General features: G+C 41.3%; 2 protein-coding genes across 2 annotated transcripts in view; one reads left to right on the forward strand and one right to left on the reverse strand.

Moving 5' to 3' along the window:
* The window catches only part of LOC115823849 (uncharacterized), a 664,236-nt gene that overhangs the window by 374,995 nt on the left and 268,216 nt on the right, over positions 1–21,025 (forward strand).
* The window catches only part of LOC115824128 (uncharacterized), a 247,675-nt gene that overhangs the window by 57,321 nt on the left and 169,329 nt on the right, over positions 1–21,025 (reverse strand). The window contains 1 exon segment of the mRNA XM_030788234.1: positions 13,604–13,632. Within this exon segment, the coding sequence (XP_030644094.1) occupies positions 13,604–13,632 (29 nt within the window).

A 21,025-nucleotide genomic window follows, 5' to 3' on the forward strand; every position in this document is an offset into this window, starting at 1 on the left:
ATAAAACATAAAAACCATGTCTTTACCGGTCGCAATCGTCGTATACCTGCGTCTGGACCAATGGCTGTACACCTATGTCACAAGGTTCCTATTGCGCTGCGAAAGTACCTACCCTGAAGTAGGAGCTAAAAAAGCCCCTCAAAACGGAGTTCTTAGAACTATAATCGTTCTAGGTTCCTGCAGTGCGAACACGCGAAAAAGGGGGTACTTTCTCCGACAGTTCTAAGAACTATGGAAAAGTTCCTCCGGTGCGAAAGCGCCTCTTGTGACCTAGGCGTACAGCCATTGGTCCAGACTTACGATGATTGCAATCGCCATTTTTAAAGATCCGTGCAAAATATAAAGTCTTAGAACGTATTACATTTAGTTTTTGATACGATTTGAGGGCTGCGGCGGGGAAAAAGGAAAAAAAACCAAACCAAAACAAAAAAAACACGATGCTACGAGCAAGCGTCAGGCACAAGCGCTATGCTAGCACCCGAAAACTACTATGTCCACCGAGTCATTCACTGCTATTGCGGTGGTAAATGCATAAATGCAGGGGGACATTTTTTTCCATTGGACAAGTACTGTCGCCATACAGTATTATTTTCGTTAATTAGGCAGTTATATGTTACCTAATGTGCGCTCAATATTTCTGTCATTCAAATTCAATAAAACTGGTTAATTGTGTATGCTGCAGTCTAGTTTGTCGATTTCTTTTGTCGCAGTAATGGTATTTTTTCCTTTCGGAGGTATTTAAAAGGTCTTAAAAGTCATTAAATTTGTACTTAAAAATGTGCAGCTATCCATGGTTAGTCGTTAACAACAGCTCTTAGCTGCTGTACGGCCAGCCGGCTTACGTCACTTCAGCGTCCCTACTAGTGGTGCGAATGCAAACAGAAAAAAGGCCCTAGAACGTATGTTAGTTCTTATCAAATGAGACCCTAGAACTGTTCGGCCCGAAAGCGCCTAATGGCGCATGCATTCCCAGAGACGGCGAGTGAGCGAAGTTAGCGAATTGTCAGGATGAGGACTTCGTTTTACTCAGAGTCGAAGTCATTTTAGATAGGCTTGGAGATATTGTCCGTGTCTTCGGTAACGCCCAACGCCCAAGGTAAAGTGGGAAACGAAAACGCAATGCTGGTTTGCCTTTGCATTTTCATTATGGCAGATACAGCGCGTTCATGTCGAAAATTAAATGGCAGGATATGTGCGCACAGGTTTTGAAAAAGAAATGTCAAACCGGGGTTTGAACTTTCATTTTGCCGTTTTCATTTTGGCATGGATAACCTCCCGTACTAACTATTTACTGGCTGATCAATGAGAGAGAACATTTCGTGAGCAGCTTTTCTAAAAGAATTACTTTAAAGGATCTGGATTTCAAAAGTCTGCACTTAGAAGAACTAACGTAGAAAATGTAGATTTTTACCTCAAGTTAACAATTCTCATCGGACTCGTCGCCTGATCTGAATCTAACAAACAGACGCCAAGTCTCAACTGTAGAACTACGGAAGCCCGTTCCCGCCACATTACAATCTTTTTTTGCTTTATTGCGACCCTATTTTTCGCAATTCCGACTTCATTTCTCAGAATCCCGACCTTATTTTTTAGAATTCCGACTATATTTTTTGCAATTCCGAATTTTCCCTCGTCTGACTTTTTTACACAATCAGGCAGCGTCGAGGAAGCTAAAGTAAGATATGTTATACACTTCATGCAATGAGCAGCTTACCAGTAGCAAAACCTGGCCTCGGTAATAGGCTCCGTCGTCCAAACACCCACTACTTGGTAGTTTTGTCGAAATGAAATTTTTTTATACGAAAAATGGGAACAACAGCTCGATAATTATCCTCCAAGTACCTTACCAGAGCAAACTTTTTTTCCCCTGTGAACTAAGGCTAACTGTAGGCTGCAACTGTAAAGCTGCGTTTTAACTGTAGAACGAAATTAGCGGGTTTTGGTTGTTTGCCCTCGTGGGACATTACAGCTAGGATTTTTGAATTCACCAATCAGATTACTCAAGAGAAGTCACGCCCCCTTCCCAGGTCTCTCTTCAGTCAAGACGGAGGACAAGCTGATCGTGTAATCAAAATGCTTGCTCTGATGTAATACAATTGTTTCAGTAAGTAGTGATCATGTCCAAATAAACAGTGTGTGCACTTCCACTGCGTGAAAAGAGGTGTATCCGCACTGGAATACCCCTGTATATTCCCGGATACTCCGCAGCATAGAATACTCCTGAATATGTGCCAGGTTTGGGGGTCTGCCTACAGCCCATAGTCGGCATGGTGAATAATCCCTTGGGGGTGCTTGCAAGGGAACATTTGCACTTCACACCTCGGGCCACCAGGTATCCTGCAATTGGTCAAAAGTCTTACTTTGGATTGGTTGAGCAATGTCTTGCTTCTCCTCTAAAACCCTTCCCCATTGGTCTATTGTGCCCCCCGCCCCCCCGACATGATTTCATATGGTTTATATTATAAATATTATTGTTGTTGTTGTTATTATTATTAATATTATCAATACTGGTGGTGTTGTTTTATGTTCATAGGTAGATTGTATAGATAGTCTGGAAGATAGATGGTCAGCCATGGTTTAAAGGTTAGAGAACCGGGCTTGTGACTGGAGGGTTGCTGGTTTGATTTCCAGGCCCATCATCCACGGCTGTGTGCCCTTGAGCGTGCTCTTAACCCCAATGCTCACCAAGGAAAGCTGCCCACTGCTCCTGTGTCTGGTGTGTGTGTTCACTACTGGTGTGTTGGATGGGTTAAATGCAAAGGACATGTTCACAGTGTGTGTATGCAATCACTTAAACTTAACTTAAACAAAAATGAATTACACAAATTTTATTATAAAGAAAATACAGTATAATCTAAATTATAAGGCATATTGACACACACACACACACACACATATGTGTATATATATATATATATATATATATATATATATAAATCAATGTACAACATAGAATATAATACATTAGAAAGAATATACTATAATATCATAGCATATACTATAAATGCTTTTTGGGAACATAAATGAAACACTAAATGTTGAGCATTGCCAAGAGCAACCCAGCTTCTGAGGTCTCCATTGCAAATCTATCCGCACCAACTCGTGCATGGTGATACACAACATAGTTTTGCTCTTTGTCCAGTCTATTCTGTAGCACCCCACACAGTGCAGACAACTCTGTGATGGGAGGACCCACGCTGGCCTTCCATCCAAGATGGCGTCCTCCTCTTCAGAAATTATATCTACTGATGCAGTTGTAGCACAGTGAGACATTATGTAATCCGTCTTTCTTTAAGTTCAGCAGATGACTTTGGAGTCGACAGCCCATGTGTGTATATACTTCGTACCGTTCTTGTTCTTTATTACCAGCAAGTTCATTGGCGCCCAGTAGGTGGCAGTGTCGCACTAGGTAGTGCTCCACGTGTTGCTGGTCACGGGGTATCGAACAAATTCACTACTATGATGAGATTCTCTGTGTTAGCTCTATGCTAAGCACTTGTGCGGCCATTGATCGAGTTTATAAAATATATCCGTGTGTATTTTCAGGTGAGCTGGTGATGTTTGAGTGAACTAATTTACCGCGATGGTGTAGTAATCCTTGTTTGTGTTTACCGTGTTAAACGTACGTTAAATGTTTTCTAGACGGTACCGTATTGATTAGTACAGTAATTCTCGGGCTGGCGGCTAGCGCAAGTGTGAAATGAATGAAAATGGCTCGTGTGAATGTACATTTCATTGTGGTGAATGAGAACGTGAGTGAATATGTGTGTTTTTCTTTCATCTGTTGGATAATAACTGTGCAAAAGACCTGTTATTTTGTTTGATGAATGGTGTCTGTTTAAAACTAATGAGAAACAAAAACCTGTATTTAACAGAAGTAACGAATTCATTACTATGCTGAGATTCTCCGTGTTAGCTCTACGCTAAGCACCTGTGCAGCCATTGATCGAGATTATAAAATATCTCTGTGTGTATTTTCAGGCCTTTATTAAATCATTAAATATGTGGCACTCGCACAACCGTTGGCCTTGTGTTTGAGTCCGCTACACAGTCTTCCATGTGGCAGCCTCTTCCTCAGTTTCAAGAACACTGACTCTGGCCTTGTGGAGCTGCAAAACACAGTAAAAAGAGAAATTAGATCACTGAAAATAGCAAATGGAGGAAAAAGTCGAAGAACTACTTGGGAAATGATTAGGTTTTGACTTACTCTTCTCCTCCTTTGCCTCGTTCGAGCGGCGATCCGGCCCCCTCTTTGTTCTCCAGATTCTCTTCTTGGTTCATCCTGTAACTCGTTCCAGTAATCTCAGTAGGTCTTGCAGGATGCTAGAGAGAAAAAAAGTGGAGAAGAAAGGAAGATTGATTAAAAGTTCGTTTAGGATTCCAGGTGCTCTTATGAAACAATCGCCATGATATAGCCTACCAACAACACGCTGTGTTACCTTGTCTGTGGATCATATCTGTGCGTGTTTTCAGCATTATGCATTCTCCGCACAGCTTCCTATAGAAGCAAAATTAGTACAAAAGTTAAATTCAACCACATTAAGGGATAAAGCAGATGAACAAATGCGAACGTATCCGAATGTGCGGCAGTCGAAGACAAAAGTCAGCAGGCTACAGAAATAAACTTACCGAAACAGAGTTATTTTCCGCTCGTCTTCTTGTTTGAGGGGCAGATTACTCTTTGATGTCTAACTTGATCCTGTCCAACCGCCGAATAATATTCTCCATGAACGTTTACTGCTGTTCAGATATGTTCTTAAAAATGCATTTAACGGGGACACCAGTTATTTGTTTTCGTTCGGACTCGGCGTTGGAATAATTGGATATTCCCGGCGCACTAGCCTCTCCAGTCCGCGCTCCGTTCGAAAACTCAAGTGTTCATTTTCAAGCCATGTTCAAAATGCGCAATATCAACAGAATACGGAGTCCAACTTCTGTAATCCTTTTGTGATTTGCGTCTCCTAGATACAAGTAACTCCTTCCCCAAAGCAAATGTCGCGCTGCAGTTGCATACACTGCTATTGGTTACTGTCAGTCTACAAACAAATTAAGGTGAATGCGGTGCGAAGTTTTTTGTTTACAAATGCTGGTTTATCACATCATAAAGTACGGAAGCCATTAGATGCTGTGGATTTATATTTAATTTCTCGTGATAACGTGTTATTTTTCTTCGTTTCCTCCGACATCTCGAGATGTCGACTTATTGATGTCATTATCACGAAATGACGAAACTAAATAAACAATTCACCGTTTTCCCGAGAAATCGCATTAACTATGTCAGTATGACGGGAAAACAAAGTTTCATTATTTCGTGATAAAGACTTAAATGCTGAAGATCTCGAGTAAACACAGAAGAATAACGCGTTATGACGAGAAAACGGAGTCAAAATTTGAATGTGAACTGATGGCATCTTAGGGCAAAACAGCCCCTGCTGTTTTGTCATTCTTTATATTGTCTACTTGTTGTGTTCTCTGCTGTATTGTTTGTAATTTGCCCACTGGGTTGGCTCCTATTGCACACCTGGCTGGCCTAGAAGGGGTCTCCTCTCTCTGTGGTCCTTCTCAAGATTTTCCCTGGCATCTGGGTTTTTTGAGGAGTTTTTTCGTGCTCGCTATGAGGATCGAGTCAGGGAGTGCCACCCTGCTCTGGTTGTTTTAATCCTGTGCGCATGTAAAGCCCTTTGAGACTGTAAACTGTGACATTGGGCTTTAAATAAACTTCAACTTGAACTAGCAGAGTAGCCTATTGTTGCATTTCTTACGGAACCAACACCTTACTAAGCTGACCTCACGCTGACAACTTCAGGCCATTGGAATATGTGACCCCACTGTAACTTGGGAGGAAATGTCTGACACACCACCCAAACCATTTCAGGTGACTTCTTTTACCTCCCATGTATGACCAAAAAACTGCCATCACTCTGGTCAACAGCCTGACCTTGGCACCAGGGGTCACATATTCTGACAGCTGTCGTCAGAATATGTGACCCCACTGTAACTTGGGAGAAGAATTCCTGATGCACCACCCAAACCATTTCAGGTGACTTCTTTTACCTCCCCAGGACTGACCAAAAACCCGTCATCACTCTGGTCAACAGCCTGACCTTGGCATGAGGGGTCCCATATTTTGACAGCTGTCGTCAGAATATGTGACCCCATTATAATACGGGAGGAAATGTCTGACACACCACCCAAACCATTTCAGGTGACTCTGCCCTTCTCATGTATAACTAAAACAATTTTTCCACAAATGTAATATAAATGCACCATTTAGTACCACTGCATAGTGCAACAGACATGTTATGATATTAGTAAAAACAATGCTTTCATTTACAATGAGGTGTTTTAATGTTTTGTTACAAAAGTTTTGTGATACAAATCATATGATAACGCAAAAAATCTGTACAACGTTAACATTTTAATCTAACTTTAACTTAACTTCACACTTGAACTTAACAATTTAACAATAACTTAATATTACTATAACTTAACCAATAACTTTAATATTAAACATCAGAAAGGGAGGGGAGGGGGAGATCAAGATCGGCACACCGCACAGCTGTACGACTTCATGGGGTCAGGCCTTCCAACACACTGCATGTGGAACCACCGGTCACACATGTCACACTGGATCTGTAACAACAAAGGTCATAGCAAAAAAGCAACATTTTCAGGGTGAATATCTGAGATACAGTACAACATATAGCTATGATATATATATATATACACACACACACACATACACGTGTGCGTGAGTGTATATATATGTATGTATGTATATGTACATACATACAGTGATGGAGTGCCTTATTTTAAAAAGAGCTTTTTTACCCAAGTAGTTGACAGTGGTTTTCTCTGTTTCTTCCTCACTGTCTTTCCTTGCTCCTCCACAGTCACTTTCTCCCCACAATAGTGGCACAGTTCACTCAGGTCATCATTGAAGACTTATAAATAAATTGTATCAATGTATTGTTGTGTTTTCACACATACACAACATTCACGCAGGACACAGAAATAAAGTTGACCTTGACTTTACTGTATCTGTCTCCTTCAATCAGCCATTAACAAGGACTACTTTCTGTATGTCAGTTAACATGTCAATGTGCAGTTTTACACAGTATCACGGAACACAAAATAGTTCCTTCAGTATCAGTGACTAAGAGTAGTTTTTACATGAACATAACATTAATCATTTAAGAAATGTATTATATGATTATTATATGATTTCATTTGAGAAGGTCAGAGGTTCCTCTGCATACTAATATGACATAAGTTTAAAAAACTCATTGGTCAGTGCATAGTGCAGCTGTAACATATAAACCACCAAACTGTTGATGTAAGAGAAACAAAAAATGTAACATTTTTTTAAAATACTTTACAGGTATGGTAAAAGTAGACATAGTATGACAGACAAAAACATAAACTTACTTTCAGGACAAATACTCCACATGAGGTGGCATCCCTTTGCAGACTGTGTGGGTCTGTGCTGGCTGTCCACCTGGATACCTGGCAGCCTCGTTTTCTGATGAAGGCTGCTCCCCCCTCCCCGGAGTCATGCGATTCCGTAGCCCACTCTCTTTTACAGTAAACAGTAGCCTAGTCACCTTATTATTTCACATTAATGTATTACTTAAATGTTAATATGCGTGCGAACTTTAGTAACAAAGTAACACACATATTTCCATCATCCCCTGCACACAGCACCTCTCTAGAGATAACCTTTTTCCCACTCCCTTTTCGTTTCATTAAAATAACAGAATGTAAAAGACCAGAAGCGTTCAAATACTGCACTAAATGCTAGAATTTAATGTGTAAGCTATGCTAAAGAGTCGGGTGACTTAGTTAATGACCCCCTCCCCCTCGGCATATATATATGTATGTGTATGTGTATATATATATATATATATATATATATACACGTATGTATGTACTTTTTTTTTTTTCGTATGCAGGGTATTCCCTTAACTAGCTTATTACTCTTTTCTGTTGTGCTAATTACATTACCAATCAAGCAGAAGTTCGAGGCTTTCCTTTTCAGGATGTAAAGCCGATGTTTATCGGCATCTTTGGCATATTCCTCCTCAAGAAGATACTTCTTCAGTTCCGCAAGCATTTTCTGATCCATTATGCGCAGATATAATTAGGATATTATGCCTAACGAGATACTGTAGCCGATATGTGATGATCACTAGTGAATGTACGCTCTTCAAAGGTCAAGTGTCGTCAGGACATGACGCGATCCGACTTGAAGCGCGTACGTTCTACAAGGTAAAAGAAGTCATCTGTAATTGGGCGGTTGGTGTGGGGTTACAGTGGGGTCAGAATATGTGACCCCTCGTGCAAAGGTCAGGCTGTTGACCTGAGTGATGACAGTTTTTTGGTCATACATGGGGAGGGCAGATGAGTAACCTGAAATGATTTGGGTGGTGTGTCAGACATTTCCTCCCTTATTTTAGTGGGGTCACATATTCTAACGACAGCTGTCAGAATATGTGACCCCTCGTGCCAAGGTCAGGCTGTTGACCAGAGTGATGATAGTTTTTTTTAAGGTAATTTAAATAGTGAGTTATGTGACTGCACTTATTGTATCTTCCCAATAGTTAAATAGTTTTATTCATTGCACATTATCAGCCCAAGTGCCATTGCTCTTAATTCTGGATTTGCTGTATCTAAAATAGAATGTATGTGATAACTGAATCTGATGATTGTGAGAGTCAATTTATGTTTCATTAATACTAAAATATTTGCCTTTACAAATTTGCACAATGCAATGTGACAATGTCTAGTTAGCTAAATGTTAACTTACCCGTTGAACGGGTCACCTTAGCCATCATTGCAACCATTGCCCCCCCCCCCCTGAGAGATTTGGCAGGAGCCGCCACTGCTATAGTTGCCAGCCCAGTGGGCAAATTACAAACAACACAGCGATAATGAAAATGAGAACACAACAAGTAGACAATATAAAGAATGACAAAACAGCAGCTGGGGTTGACGATCAACAGAATTAAATCAACAGCATTTAATCTAACAAGCAGCTAAGCCTTTATTATGGAAGCCCTAATATGCCATCATTTCACATTTAAATTTTGACTCCGTTTTCTCGTGATAACGCGTTATTCTTTTGTGTTTACTCGAGATCTCGAGTTATTTAAGTCATTGTCACGAAATAACGAAATTTGTTTTCCCGTGATAATGGCATAATTTATTCGATTTCTCGGGAAAACGGTGAATTGTTTATAGTTTCGTCATTTCGTGATAATGACATCAATAAGTCCACATCTCGAGATGTCAGAGGAAACAAAGAAAAATAACACGTTATCACGAGAAATGAAATATAAATCCACAGCATCTCATGGCTTCCGTACTTCATGATGTGATAAACCAGCATTTGTAAACAAATAACTCCGCACTGTTTGTTTACAGTCTATGAGCTTACGCTGTTTGCGTAACGAACTTGTCTGTGCGAGCGATTTGAAGCTGCCCAGTAGCAACAGCGCTCACTAGGGTAACAGAATTCGATGGTCACAGACTTAGGTGTAACACCTGTCTACTAATAAGCGGCTCATCTGTTCATTATCTCTCTCACCTGTTTTCACCCGTCTCCTCCTTGTATTTATATCCCTTGCTGTCTTTGCAAAGTCTTCACCTCCGTAGTGATTACTTAGCGTGTCCTTTGTATATCTGTAACTTCCTAATCGTGTTTCGTGTTTTTTATGTTTTACTTAGTACCTGTGTATTGTTTCTACCCGTCTGGAAGACATTAAACCTTTCTCTCATTACAACTGCTTTTGCGTCCTGCCTAGTAGGTCAAACCAGCACGGCGCTTCTAGTAAGACGTCACAGCGTTCAAATGACCGGCGCTCGGCGCTTCTAGTGTTAATGTGAACACGATATCGGACATTTCAAAAGAAGTAGACAGGCAGGAACGAAAATCGGACATATGTAAATAAATGAATGAATAAATAAATAAATAAATATTCAATCAATCAGAAATGGTCGTTATGTCCCGCTGTGTAAATGTAGCTACATGTTTATGAGGTAATGAAGTCACAAGGGAAGTCATCAGATATCTGAAACATTTGCTTTGAATTAAATGACGATGACAAAACACGACATACGTTGTTCTGTTTAATTAGCTGAGCTTGTGTATTGGAGTAGGAAGGTTATTTTAATGGAATCGGAAGTTTTCTTATTAGCACGATCAAAGTATTCCATGTCGAATGTAGCTTAATGCTGGTGAACGTCACACATTCCCTTTGTCCATTTTTATTTTGGGTTTCATCCGCTCCAACCAAGAAAAACACCTGCCTTTATCGTAATTTTGGGTTTCATCGGCTCCAACTAAAAAAAACACCTGTCTTTATCGTAATTACTGAAAGAACACTATTGAGGTTGTAGGCATTTTCTATTTTTGCGTATGTGTGTGTGTGTGTGTGTGTGTGTAGCGGACTCAAACACAAGGCCAATGGTTGTGTTGGTGCCACATATTTAATGATTTAATAAATGTCTGAAAATACACACAGATATATTTTATAAACTTGGTGAATGGCTGCACAAGTGCTTAGCATAGGGCTTAAACGGAGAATCTCATAGTAAAGAATTCGCTACTTCTGTTAACATTCAATACATGTTTTGTTTCTAATTAGCTTTAAACAGACACCATTCATCAAGCTAAATAACAGGTCTTTTGCACAGTTATTATCCAGCAGGTGAAAGAAAAACACACATATTCACTCACGTTCTCATTCACCACAATGAAATGTACACTCACACGAGCCATTTTCATTCATTTCACACTTGCGCTAGCCGCCAGCCCGAGAATTACTGTACTAATCAATACGGTACCGTCTAGAAAACATTTAACGTTTAACACGGTAAACACAAACAGGGATTACCCCACCATCACGGTAAATTAGTTCACTCGGACATCACCAGCTCACCTGAAAATACACACAGATATATTTTATAAACTTGGTGAATGGCTGCACAAGTGCTTAGCATAGAGCTAACACGGAGAATCTCATCTTTGTAATGAATTCGCTCGATACCCCGTGACTAGCAACACGTGGAGCACTACCTAGTGCGCCACTGCCACCTACTGGGCGCCAATGAACTTGCTGGTAATAAAGAACAAAGAACTATACGGAATATATATATGGGCTGTCGACTCCAAACTCGTCTGCTGAACTTAAAGAAAGAACGGATTACATAATGTCTCACTGTGTTTTTAAAATGTTCGTGTGGAAGACGCTGTGATGGTGTGCGCGTGCATGTTTACCTGTATTTCAGAAATTTAGTGCATAACTAGTAAGCCACTAGTTATGCACTAAATTTCTGAAACAGGTAAACATGCACGCGCACACCATCACAGCGTGAGGTACTAAATTGATAAGAAGAACCTAGACAACAGTAGTCTAAGTTTTGAATGATTCATGTTTTATTCTCTTGGACAAATATTATCCAAGTATATACGACTCATACTGAGGAGAATAAACTGTTGGGGGGAAACATTACACACAGTAGGCTACATTATATTGCTATTTGATATGTCCAGTTCTGACAGCTTAAAAACAAAAGTGTTAAAGAAGTTGTTATGTATTTGTTATGAATGTGCAATGCAACTTGAATTTGTGGAAGACTGTAGCCAAGCGATTAAAAAAGCAGGGAAATAAATTGATTTTGATAAACATCAATAAATAAATCGTTCTTATTTGTTTGTTTATTCATCAAGTGGTTATTCTTCCGCTAAAAAACATACTAAAACTATATGGAATTAAAGGTGATTGTGACGTGACGTTAACATTCTATTCTAGAGTTCGTAATAAAGCTGTAGGCGATGAAAAGTGCATAGCTTTCAAGATCGAAGCAAAACGTTTCATAGAAGCAGAGCGACTTCAACCAACGGACACGGTGCCATTCATTTACTGAGAAATAGGTAAGGTGTGTTTGACGGTCTTTACTCAACACGCTGTGAAATCTATCTATCTATCCATCTATCTATCTATTTATTTATATTGTCCTATCCTAGATGCCAAAATCGCAACTTAGAATGAGCTCAGGATTTATTAGCGACGTTTCCCATGATGAGGACATGAAGAAAACACAGGTGAGGTCGACAGTTCTTGGTGACTTACAAAGCAGAAGCAAAAGTAATTTAGACTTGCTAAGAATCAGTACAAAAGACTGAAGTTTTCTATTAATCTCGCCAAGGTGCTAGCCTCCCCAGTGGCCGTTACTGCAGCCAGAATCAATTCAAAGGGGCTGAAAGACAGGCGCACTTTCGCCGACCTTTTCAAACCAGCAGCAGACGGCCAGAGACCTGAAGTGAGTTATGACACCATGGAGATATGCAAACTCACTCACATGCACACACACACCCCAAACCAGGTTTAACATGTTTATGTTCATATATAATCTGTTTGTTAAAACTGCACAAGTAAATATAGTCATTCAAATACAGTTGAATTGACCCAGCTTATCACAGTTTACTGCACAGCTGGACAAGAGCCTGAGTGTTCTTCTCTCCTCTCATTCTCTCAGTTCACCAACTTTGGCACACAGCAGGTGCCCACGGACGTTCCCGGTGAATGTGTGACTGAAAAAATGGAAGGGAAAAAGACAGTCCTGAAGGAATGTGTCACAGGCTATGGAGTGCACCAAAAAACACAGGTGAGGTCGCCCATGTGCAGTGACCAGCGGCAAACAACAGTGTGTAAGACTTGTAGCTGAGAAGATGAGGTTATAAGTTGATTTTTTTGGGACTTTTCAGAAGCTTCTCCATAAGGTGAACATCATCCTGGACAAAGTGACGGCCAACAAATTTGAAGAGTTAATGGTTCGTCTGATGGCCCTTTCAGTGAACACTGAGGAGAAGCTGCAAATGCTGGTGGCTGTCATCCATGAGAAGGCCATGGAGGAGACAGCCTTATGTAATGTATTTGCAAAAATGTCTCACTCCCTGGCTAAGGTATGTTTTGTGATAGGAGATAGACTTGTAATGTGAACTTTTTTTTTTCTTTTACTTTTTTTCTTGTAAGCTGCACTTGCTCCAAGTCCTGTATGTCCAATCCTCTGTTGCTATAGTGCAGCTTCAAGTGGCTGTGATGGAGCAACCTGGTACCTCTGTGGACCTCTTTAAATTGTCACTTAGACTCACAAATATGTATACCCAATCACACAAACAGGCATACTACAATCTCTATAGGAGTCTACAATAGCGTATAACTGCTTTGTTTGAAAATTGGATACAAATATTGAATCATTCTGATTCATGTGACAAAACTGACTCAAAGTGACATCACTTCGGTGTGACATAACCTTCTTCTGCCATTTGGTTTGAATGTGTATGAAGAGTTTCAGAGTTGAAAGTGTTTAGCAGTTTTGTGGTTACATATGGGTTCAGGAGTGTACATGTATGTGTAATTGATGTGTTTTTCCTAAGCATTCACCTCTCTGTGTATCTCTGTGTTCAGCATAACTGGCTGTCGCCCAGGTGGGACCATGAACCCAACGGCATTCAGGCCGAGTCGTTCAGATCCGTGCCTTCGCCAGCACGTCTGGAACAAGACTCTCTGAAGCAAAAAGCAAACATATTTGTCTCCACCATACACTTGTTCTCCTTCCTGCATATTCCTGTCTCTCATTCTGTCTTTGTTTATTGCAGCTTGAAGTACCTGTGGCCTACCAGCCCGAGAGGTCGGTGACTTTCCACGGACTCCTCCTGAGACGATGCAAGGCGGAGTTCGAAAGGGACGAGGTCCACGACCCGGTCGTGATGAAGAAGAAGAGGCAGCTGGACTTGGCAACAACGGTACCCGTCCTTAAGAACGCTAAGACGTAGAGCTCAGTCCTTGTTAAAAGTCCAAGACTTAATGGGGGACTTCAGTGATATGACTTTTTGAGACTTTGTGGATGGTGTTGAGCCATTTGGAATGATGGTAAGTGTTTGTGACACCCTGCTCCTCTTTCTCTCCCTCATCCTGACTCAGGCACACGAGCAGGAGCAGCTTGAGAAGGACCTCGCGAAAGCTAAAGAGAGAGCTCTCTGCCGCTCCACCGGAAACATCAGGTTCATCAGCGAACTGTTTAAGATGAACATGATTTCTGAGAGCGCGGTGCTTGGATGCGTGGTGAAGCTGCTGCGGAGCCTTAGTAAAGAGAGTGCAGTGTGTCTCTCCACTTTGTTAACGGCTGTTGGCAAAGACCTGGACACCCCAAAAATGAAGGTAAGTGACCTTTGAGTTATGACTAGTACAGAGGCGTGAGGAGGATGGTAAATATTAGGTATTTGGCATCTCTCTTCGTTCATTATCCAGAAAAGATGGTGCAGAAGTTGTGGTAAGCACCTTTAAGAATTTTTCCTTTGAGTTCTTTTCTGACACATTATCTGTCCTAAATCTCTTAAAGTCAAAGTCATTCTAACCATAAGATGTAAATCGCTTGGTGTAATGTGCTGATTGCAGAAACATTATTCCTTATGGTATCTTTGTCTAAATGGATTTGGTAATAATGGCATTGCCTGGTTAAGTCATTTGTAATATATGAGATGATATGAAAATGGAGAACCAACCATGACCTTGTGTGACCTCTGTTGAACCTCAATGGACAGCCCCAGATGGACTACTGTTTCCACGTCATTTCAAAAATTCCGAATGACGTGAAGGTGCCATTGGAGACACGCATCATGCTACGACACGTGATGGAACTCAGACTGGTGAGTGCGTGTATGGGGGTGTTAGTTGCAATTGTAGCATGTGTTCTACAGTTTGTATAGAAAGTGTATTTATTCTGGATTTAGGAGTACATTTAGTGTTTAAGAATATAGATTGAGATGCTTATGTCAGCTGCCTTACGTTGTACTTGAATCCCTCTGTTTTTGTGTGTCCAGCATAATTGGATTTTGCCCAGAGAGGAGGACACCCACTGCTCTGTTCAGGCCCTGGAACCTGAACCCGCTCCAAGTGCTGTGGAAAGCACTTCTCCCAGCAAGAGAAACTGTGCCCCGCCAGCTCTATCTGCTAAACTCCTACAGACTGCAGCCAGTGACTCTTCTGAGTTGAATGAGGCTTCAGAAAAGTTGCTGAGTGGTGCAGGGGACTCCCAGGTCAATTCCAAGGGACCTGAGGAGAGTCACAACTTGGCTGAGCTACCTAAGGAGAAATTAGGGAGACAGTTAGCTGAGGTGAGATATAAAACTTCAGAAATGGACAAAAAGACAGACCTGCTCTCTTTCTCTTTGTCTTTGCCTGTCACACAGGCGCATATTGCTAATAAATGCCAAAGTGTAAGTAGACCCTGTACATCTTGTAACTACTTTATATTTAGACAAGGATATTTTATTGTTGTAGAGCAGTTGATAGCATTAGTTCAGCTTGTTGTAGTCTGGTAACTTTTAAAGATAATGAGATCAGTGCCAGCTCAGGCCTTTCCATCACCTGTTGACTTGGTCGTTGTGATTGGACAGCAGCTTGAGTGTCATGTTTTTCTCCTCTCTCGCTCTCTCAGTCTAGCGAATTTACTCTGCAGCACAAACAACCGCTCAGTATCATCGCTGAGAAATCTTCGGGTGAAAAGATACGGCTGAAAGAGGCAGAGAATGCCTGGAAGCCAGCCAGGAAGAGGCAGCCTGGCAATATGGATCCAGAGATCCAGGAGACACAGGTGAGGTCGCTAACACACAGTGACCAGTGACTAACAGCTGTGTCTGTAAGAGTGTGTCAGACTTACAGCTGAACAGGCAAAGTTCCAATCTGAATTTTGTTTGTTTCTTTATGGCCGTTCAGGAAGTCCTCTGCAAGGTCCGCGGCATCCTAAACAAAGTGATGCCGGAGAAATTGGACAAGCTGGTGAAGCAAATGGCCGACCTCCCCATCAACAGTGAGGAGAGGCTCCAGAGTGTGGTGGACATGGTCTTCAGCAGGGCTGTGGAAGAACCTGGGTTCACTGCGCTCTATGCCAGCATGTGCCGCTGCTTGGCTAAAGTAAAGTGTTCCTGTATAAGAAGTACATTTGTAGTTTTTACTAAATTGGGGCTTAAATACGTCTCCTTGCCCCATTGACATTTTTGAGTTATAGCAGTGGTCCATTTTGTCTTATTGGCGTTGTTCCTTATGATTTGTAGAGAGGAAACATTCCTGTAGACTGTGCTTGGACTCTGTCCTGCATATTCCCCATCTCATTTTTTTTGTCTTTTTCGTACTGCAGATAGAAGTGCCCATGTCAGATAGGCCCTACAGCACTGTGACCTTCCGTAGACTCCTGCTACGGCGCTGTAAGGCAGAGTTTGAGAAGGTTGAGATGCACACCTTCTTATCTGATAAGGTACACAAGCAGTTAGAGTCATCAGCATTGGTAGCCATCACACACAGTGAGAAAACATACACCTTAGTCCTCATTAAAAATGCCTAGATGTGTCAGGAAATGTCCCATCAGCACTGAATTCCATGTCTTTTTGCTCGATCACCTATTCTGCATGTTGTATTTGCAGACTGAGGTATTTGAACTTTTGGAATATTTTGTGAAGCTTTCTGACATGTTGCTCTTCTCTCTCTCTCTCTCTCTCTCTCTCTCTCATGCAGGCCATAGGGGAGCAGACAAAACAGGGGCTGGCAGAAGCCAAAGAGAAAGCTTGTCGCAGCTCCATTGGGAATGTGAGATTCCTTGGTGAGCTCTTCAAAGTGAAGATGGTTGCCAAGCTGACTATTTTGGAATGTGTGGAGAGGCTTGTGGAGAGGTTCAGTGAACTGAGCCTGCAGTGCCTCTCCACGCTCCTGACCACGGTCGGCCAGGAGCCTAACGATGGCAAAATGCAGGTAAATCACTTTTAGGTTATCGCTGTGACTGATGTGTTAGAGACTCAAATTATGTATATTTGACATCTCATTCAGTTCAGTGTAAATCAACACTGACCAGTTTCTCTCTCTCTCTCTAATATCTGTCTTCTGTCCACAAATAGCCTCAGATGGACTTATATGTAATGTCCATTGAAAAAGCTGTAAAAGAAGGCATGCCATCATCACATGTACTCCACCTGCTGCAGGATATGATGGAGCTCAGAGAGGTGGGTATGTGTGTTAAGTCACAGAAGAAGAACTAAAGTCTATTTTAATACATTTTAATGTTTCCCTTCACGACTAAAAATAACAAAGTAAAAAAAAGTTCCTGTCATTATATTCTGTCAATATTAAGAGTCATTTCAAATGCAGGCAAACAGGTTGATGTTTGACTTCCAATGACATGAATCCCTTTCTTTGTGTTTGTGTTCAGTGAAACAGGGTGTCACACAGGCCAGTTCTGGGTTCAAAGACCATCAAAGTCCATGAGGGGGCACAGTGGCAGCAGTAGGATCAGTCAGGGATGGCTCATCAGAAAGGAGTCTTTTTCTCACTTTTTGTTTTGTTTTGTTTTTTTCTTTTTAGTCAGTAAGCAAGCCAACAAGACCTGACAATAAAATACCATATTAAAAAAAAAAAAAGTTTTACAAGGATTTAATTAAGGAAGAAATAAATTAACTGTGCAACAGGTAACCTCACATGCGGTATACTCTCTCCCTCACTCACTCATTATCTAAGCAGCTTATCCTCAGTGGGGTGTGCTGGAGTCTTTCCCAGCACTCATAGGGCAAAAGGCAGGAAAACACCCTGGACAGGTCGGCAGTCCATCACAGGGCAGACACGCACGCACACACACACACACACACACACACACACGCTCACACACACATTCATACCTAGGGGCAATTTAGTGTCTCCAATTCGCCTAACTTGCATGTCTTTGGACTGTGGGAAGACACCGGAGCTCCTGGAGGAAACCCACGCAGACACGGGGAGAACATGCAAACTCCATGCAATATACTTTTACAGTAAATTCATAGAACACATATACAGGTGTCATGGAATTGAAAAGAATGGAGGCCTTATCAGCTGTAGCACTGTGATTTTCGGCCCATCACTATGGTACGGGCAGCGTTACCAGGGAAATAAAGAATGTAAACAGTCACTCCTCTGCACCAACAGCACCTCTGTGAGACAGCTGCCACTAGACCTGCCAGAGTCAGCAAAGGTGGAAGTGAGCTGATGCTACTGTGGAAGATTATGTAGAGGCTCCTAATCACAAGTACGACTCGTTCTTCGTCTTGGTCTGGTAGTATGGATGGTAAACTATTTCATGTCAAAATGTTCATCTATGAATATGAATCCCAGATTTCTCTCTTTCTTAAAAGACTTTAGATCATATCAAAGTGTCATTTATCACGTTTGTGGGATTGTGGCATAATGAATGAATAAAGTTTCTGAATTCATAACTCTCGTGTCTGCTTTTGAAATCGCTCTCATTCCGACTAAACTTAAACAAAAACATGGTTCAACACATAAGCTATAAAATAATTTAGAAATGAACTGAAATAATAAAGACAAATTAACACAACTCAAAAGCTCCTCTCCCACCGTTCTTATGGCGACTTGAAACGCCATACCCTAGCAACACTCTGGTGCAATGTTGACATCTTGTGGCAAAAGAATATAACTGCATTTCACTACTAAACCCCTATGGGAGGTCATCCATGCCAAAATGAAAATGAAAATGAAAACGGTAAAATGAAAGTTCCAACCCCGGTTTGACATTTCTTTTTCAAAACCTGTGCGCACATATCCTGCAAAAATGAAAAATAAAATTAGATTCATTTTCATTTTCAAGACAAACACGAGTCTTTTCTGACAAAAATAAATATAAAATTGAAATATATTTCTGTCATTTCATTTCATTTGTTAGTCTTTTCCTTTGAACAGATTTGGCGGTACAAATCGGACAAAATGGAAAGGAAAAGACAAAGTTGATAATCCTGTGGCAAAATCCCAGTTTGCGATTTAATTTTCGACATGAACGCACTGTATCTGCCAAAATGAAAATGCAAAGGCAAACTAGCATTGCGTTTTCTTTTCCCACTTTGCGTTCCGAAGACAAGGACAATATCTCCAAGCCTATCTAAAGTTACTGCGACTCTGAGTAAAATTTGAATTTCATTTTGGCAGGATATGTACGCACAGGTATTGAAAAAGAAATGTCAAACCGGGGTTTGAACTTTCATTTTACCGTTTTCATTTTCATTTTAATTTTGGCATGGATTACCTCCCATAGAACCTTAGCGCAGCTGAACTGAACTTTGGCGCAGCTGAACTGAACTGTAGGATAGCAGAGAGTCTGGCGTTTTATCTGATTTGCAGACGGGGGGTGCCGCTATCCTTTTGGGGGTGTCTCTGCCTGAAAGGAGGAGACTCTCCTTGGAGTTTGGGAAGTATTAATTTGAGCTCGGTTGAAATAGTTTTACATAACTTTTTCCCATTAAAGAATAGTAAAATTACGCCCGCATACTCGAATCTATGGCATTTTATGCTCTCGAACAAGACCAAATATGGTTTCTTTACCATTAAAAACAGCACAGTTACACCGAGGGTCATACAATTAGCTGCTCATGACTTGGCTCCTGGTTACTTTTAAGTTTTACCGCGCATTTATGACTATACGAACAGTTATGACTCGATATGCGTATTTAACTGATAATATCGTACGGTTAGTTTCATTTTCTTTTGTTCTACATAGTTTGTACCCGAATGGAGCCATGCAGATGGGGCCTGTGACATGGTCTGAATTCCATTCTCACAGGGAAACTAACCTCCCGAGGTGATCTAGTCTCCCTCGCAATTAAACCTTATCAGCATTTGACCAAATGATCTGGGGGTTGCTGCGCTAAAACATCGAGCCTGGCGTCTGTTAGGTGTTACCGCGAGTGGTTTCTGCTTTGGTATGCAATGGTCCTACACGCAGGGAGGCCTGGGCCATAAAAGGGAGAACTGGGATCAAAGGGGATAGGGATAGAGAGGCAGAGTGAGAGTGATAGAAATAGATAAAGAAGGGTGAAAAAGAGGGAGAGAGTTTACACAACAGCAACTTTAATTACTAAGGAACACTTGAGGTTAACAAATGTCTTTTTCTTTCTGAAAGCTGCGCAGTGTCTGCGCGACAACGTGCAGAGACTTTTAGTGACCCAGTTAGTGAGGATGACCAGCAACTGACTGACATTAGATACAGAGTGACCAGCAACTGACTGACATTAGATACAGAGTGACCAGCAACTGACTGACATTAGATACAGAGTGACCAGCAACTGACTGACATTAGATACAGGGTGACCAGGGACTGACTGACATTAGATACAGGGTGACCAGGGGCTGACTGACATTAGATAAAGAGGGACCAGGGACTGATTGACATTAGATATAGAGTGACCAGGGACTGACTGAGATTAGATACGGGGTGAAATGTTGTCAGGTGAGCCCATTTGGACCAGGATTTTTAACATGGGGTGATGGACATGTCTGTCTTTACCTGGATCGTCCACAGGTGCTGTGGTGCAAACAGCTCCTCCCTCCATAGGAGCCTTGTGAACCTCTGTCAGTGGTGTGTCTCTAATGAAGAAAAACTTACTGATGCTTTGTCGGTGGTGTGTCTCTAATGAAGATAAACTAACTGATCCTCTGTCAGTAGCGTTGGCAGTAGCGAGGAGTTACCTACACAAGAATCATTAGGATTTTAAACATGCGTTCACAGGAACTGAGCCAGTTCCTGTGAACCAGGGAGTGAAAACTTTCCAGACTAACTGGACTGATGGTGAACTGGACCTGTCTGACTGAAGAGTTACAGAGTCACCCGGCAGAAGGCAATGCAATATTCTTCTCTTTGTCATTCATGTTCGGTTTTATACAGTGATATAAATTAATCATTCAAATCAAGAGGATTCATTTGAAATTTCAGTACACACTGCTGTTTATGACTGAATGTGACTGTATGTTTGGTCTCTATACACACTCCTGTATATGACTGAATGTGATTGTGTGTGGCTATTATTAACTCTTTGTGTGTGTGTGTGTGTGTGTGTGTGGTGTGAGGTCAGCAGGTGAGTAGTCACTGGCTGTTCTTCATCATGATTCTTGATGATAAGTTTTTGACAGAATTTTACTACCAGTGCAGT

This window comes from Chanos chanos, chromosome 11 (genome assembly GCF_902362185.1).
Source record: "Chanos chanos chromosome 11, fChaCha1.1, whole genome shotgun sequence".
Taxonomy (NCBI): Eukaryota; Metazoa; Chordata; class Actinopteri; order Gonorynchiformes; family Chanidae; genus Chanos; species Chanos chanos.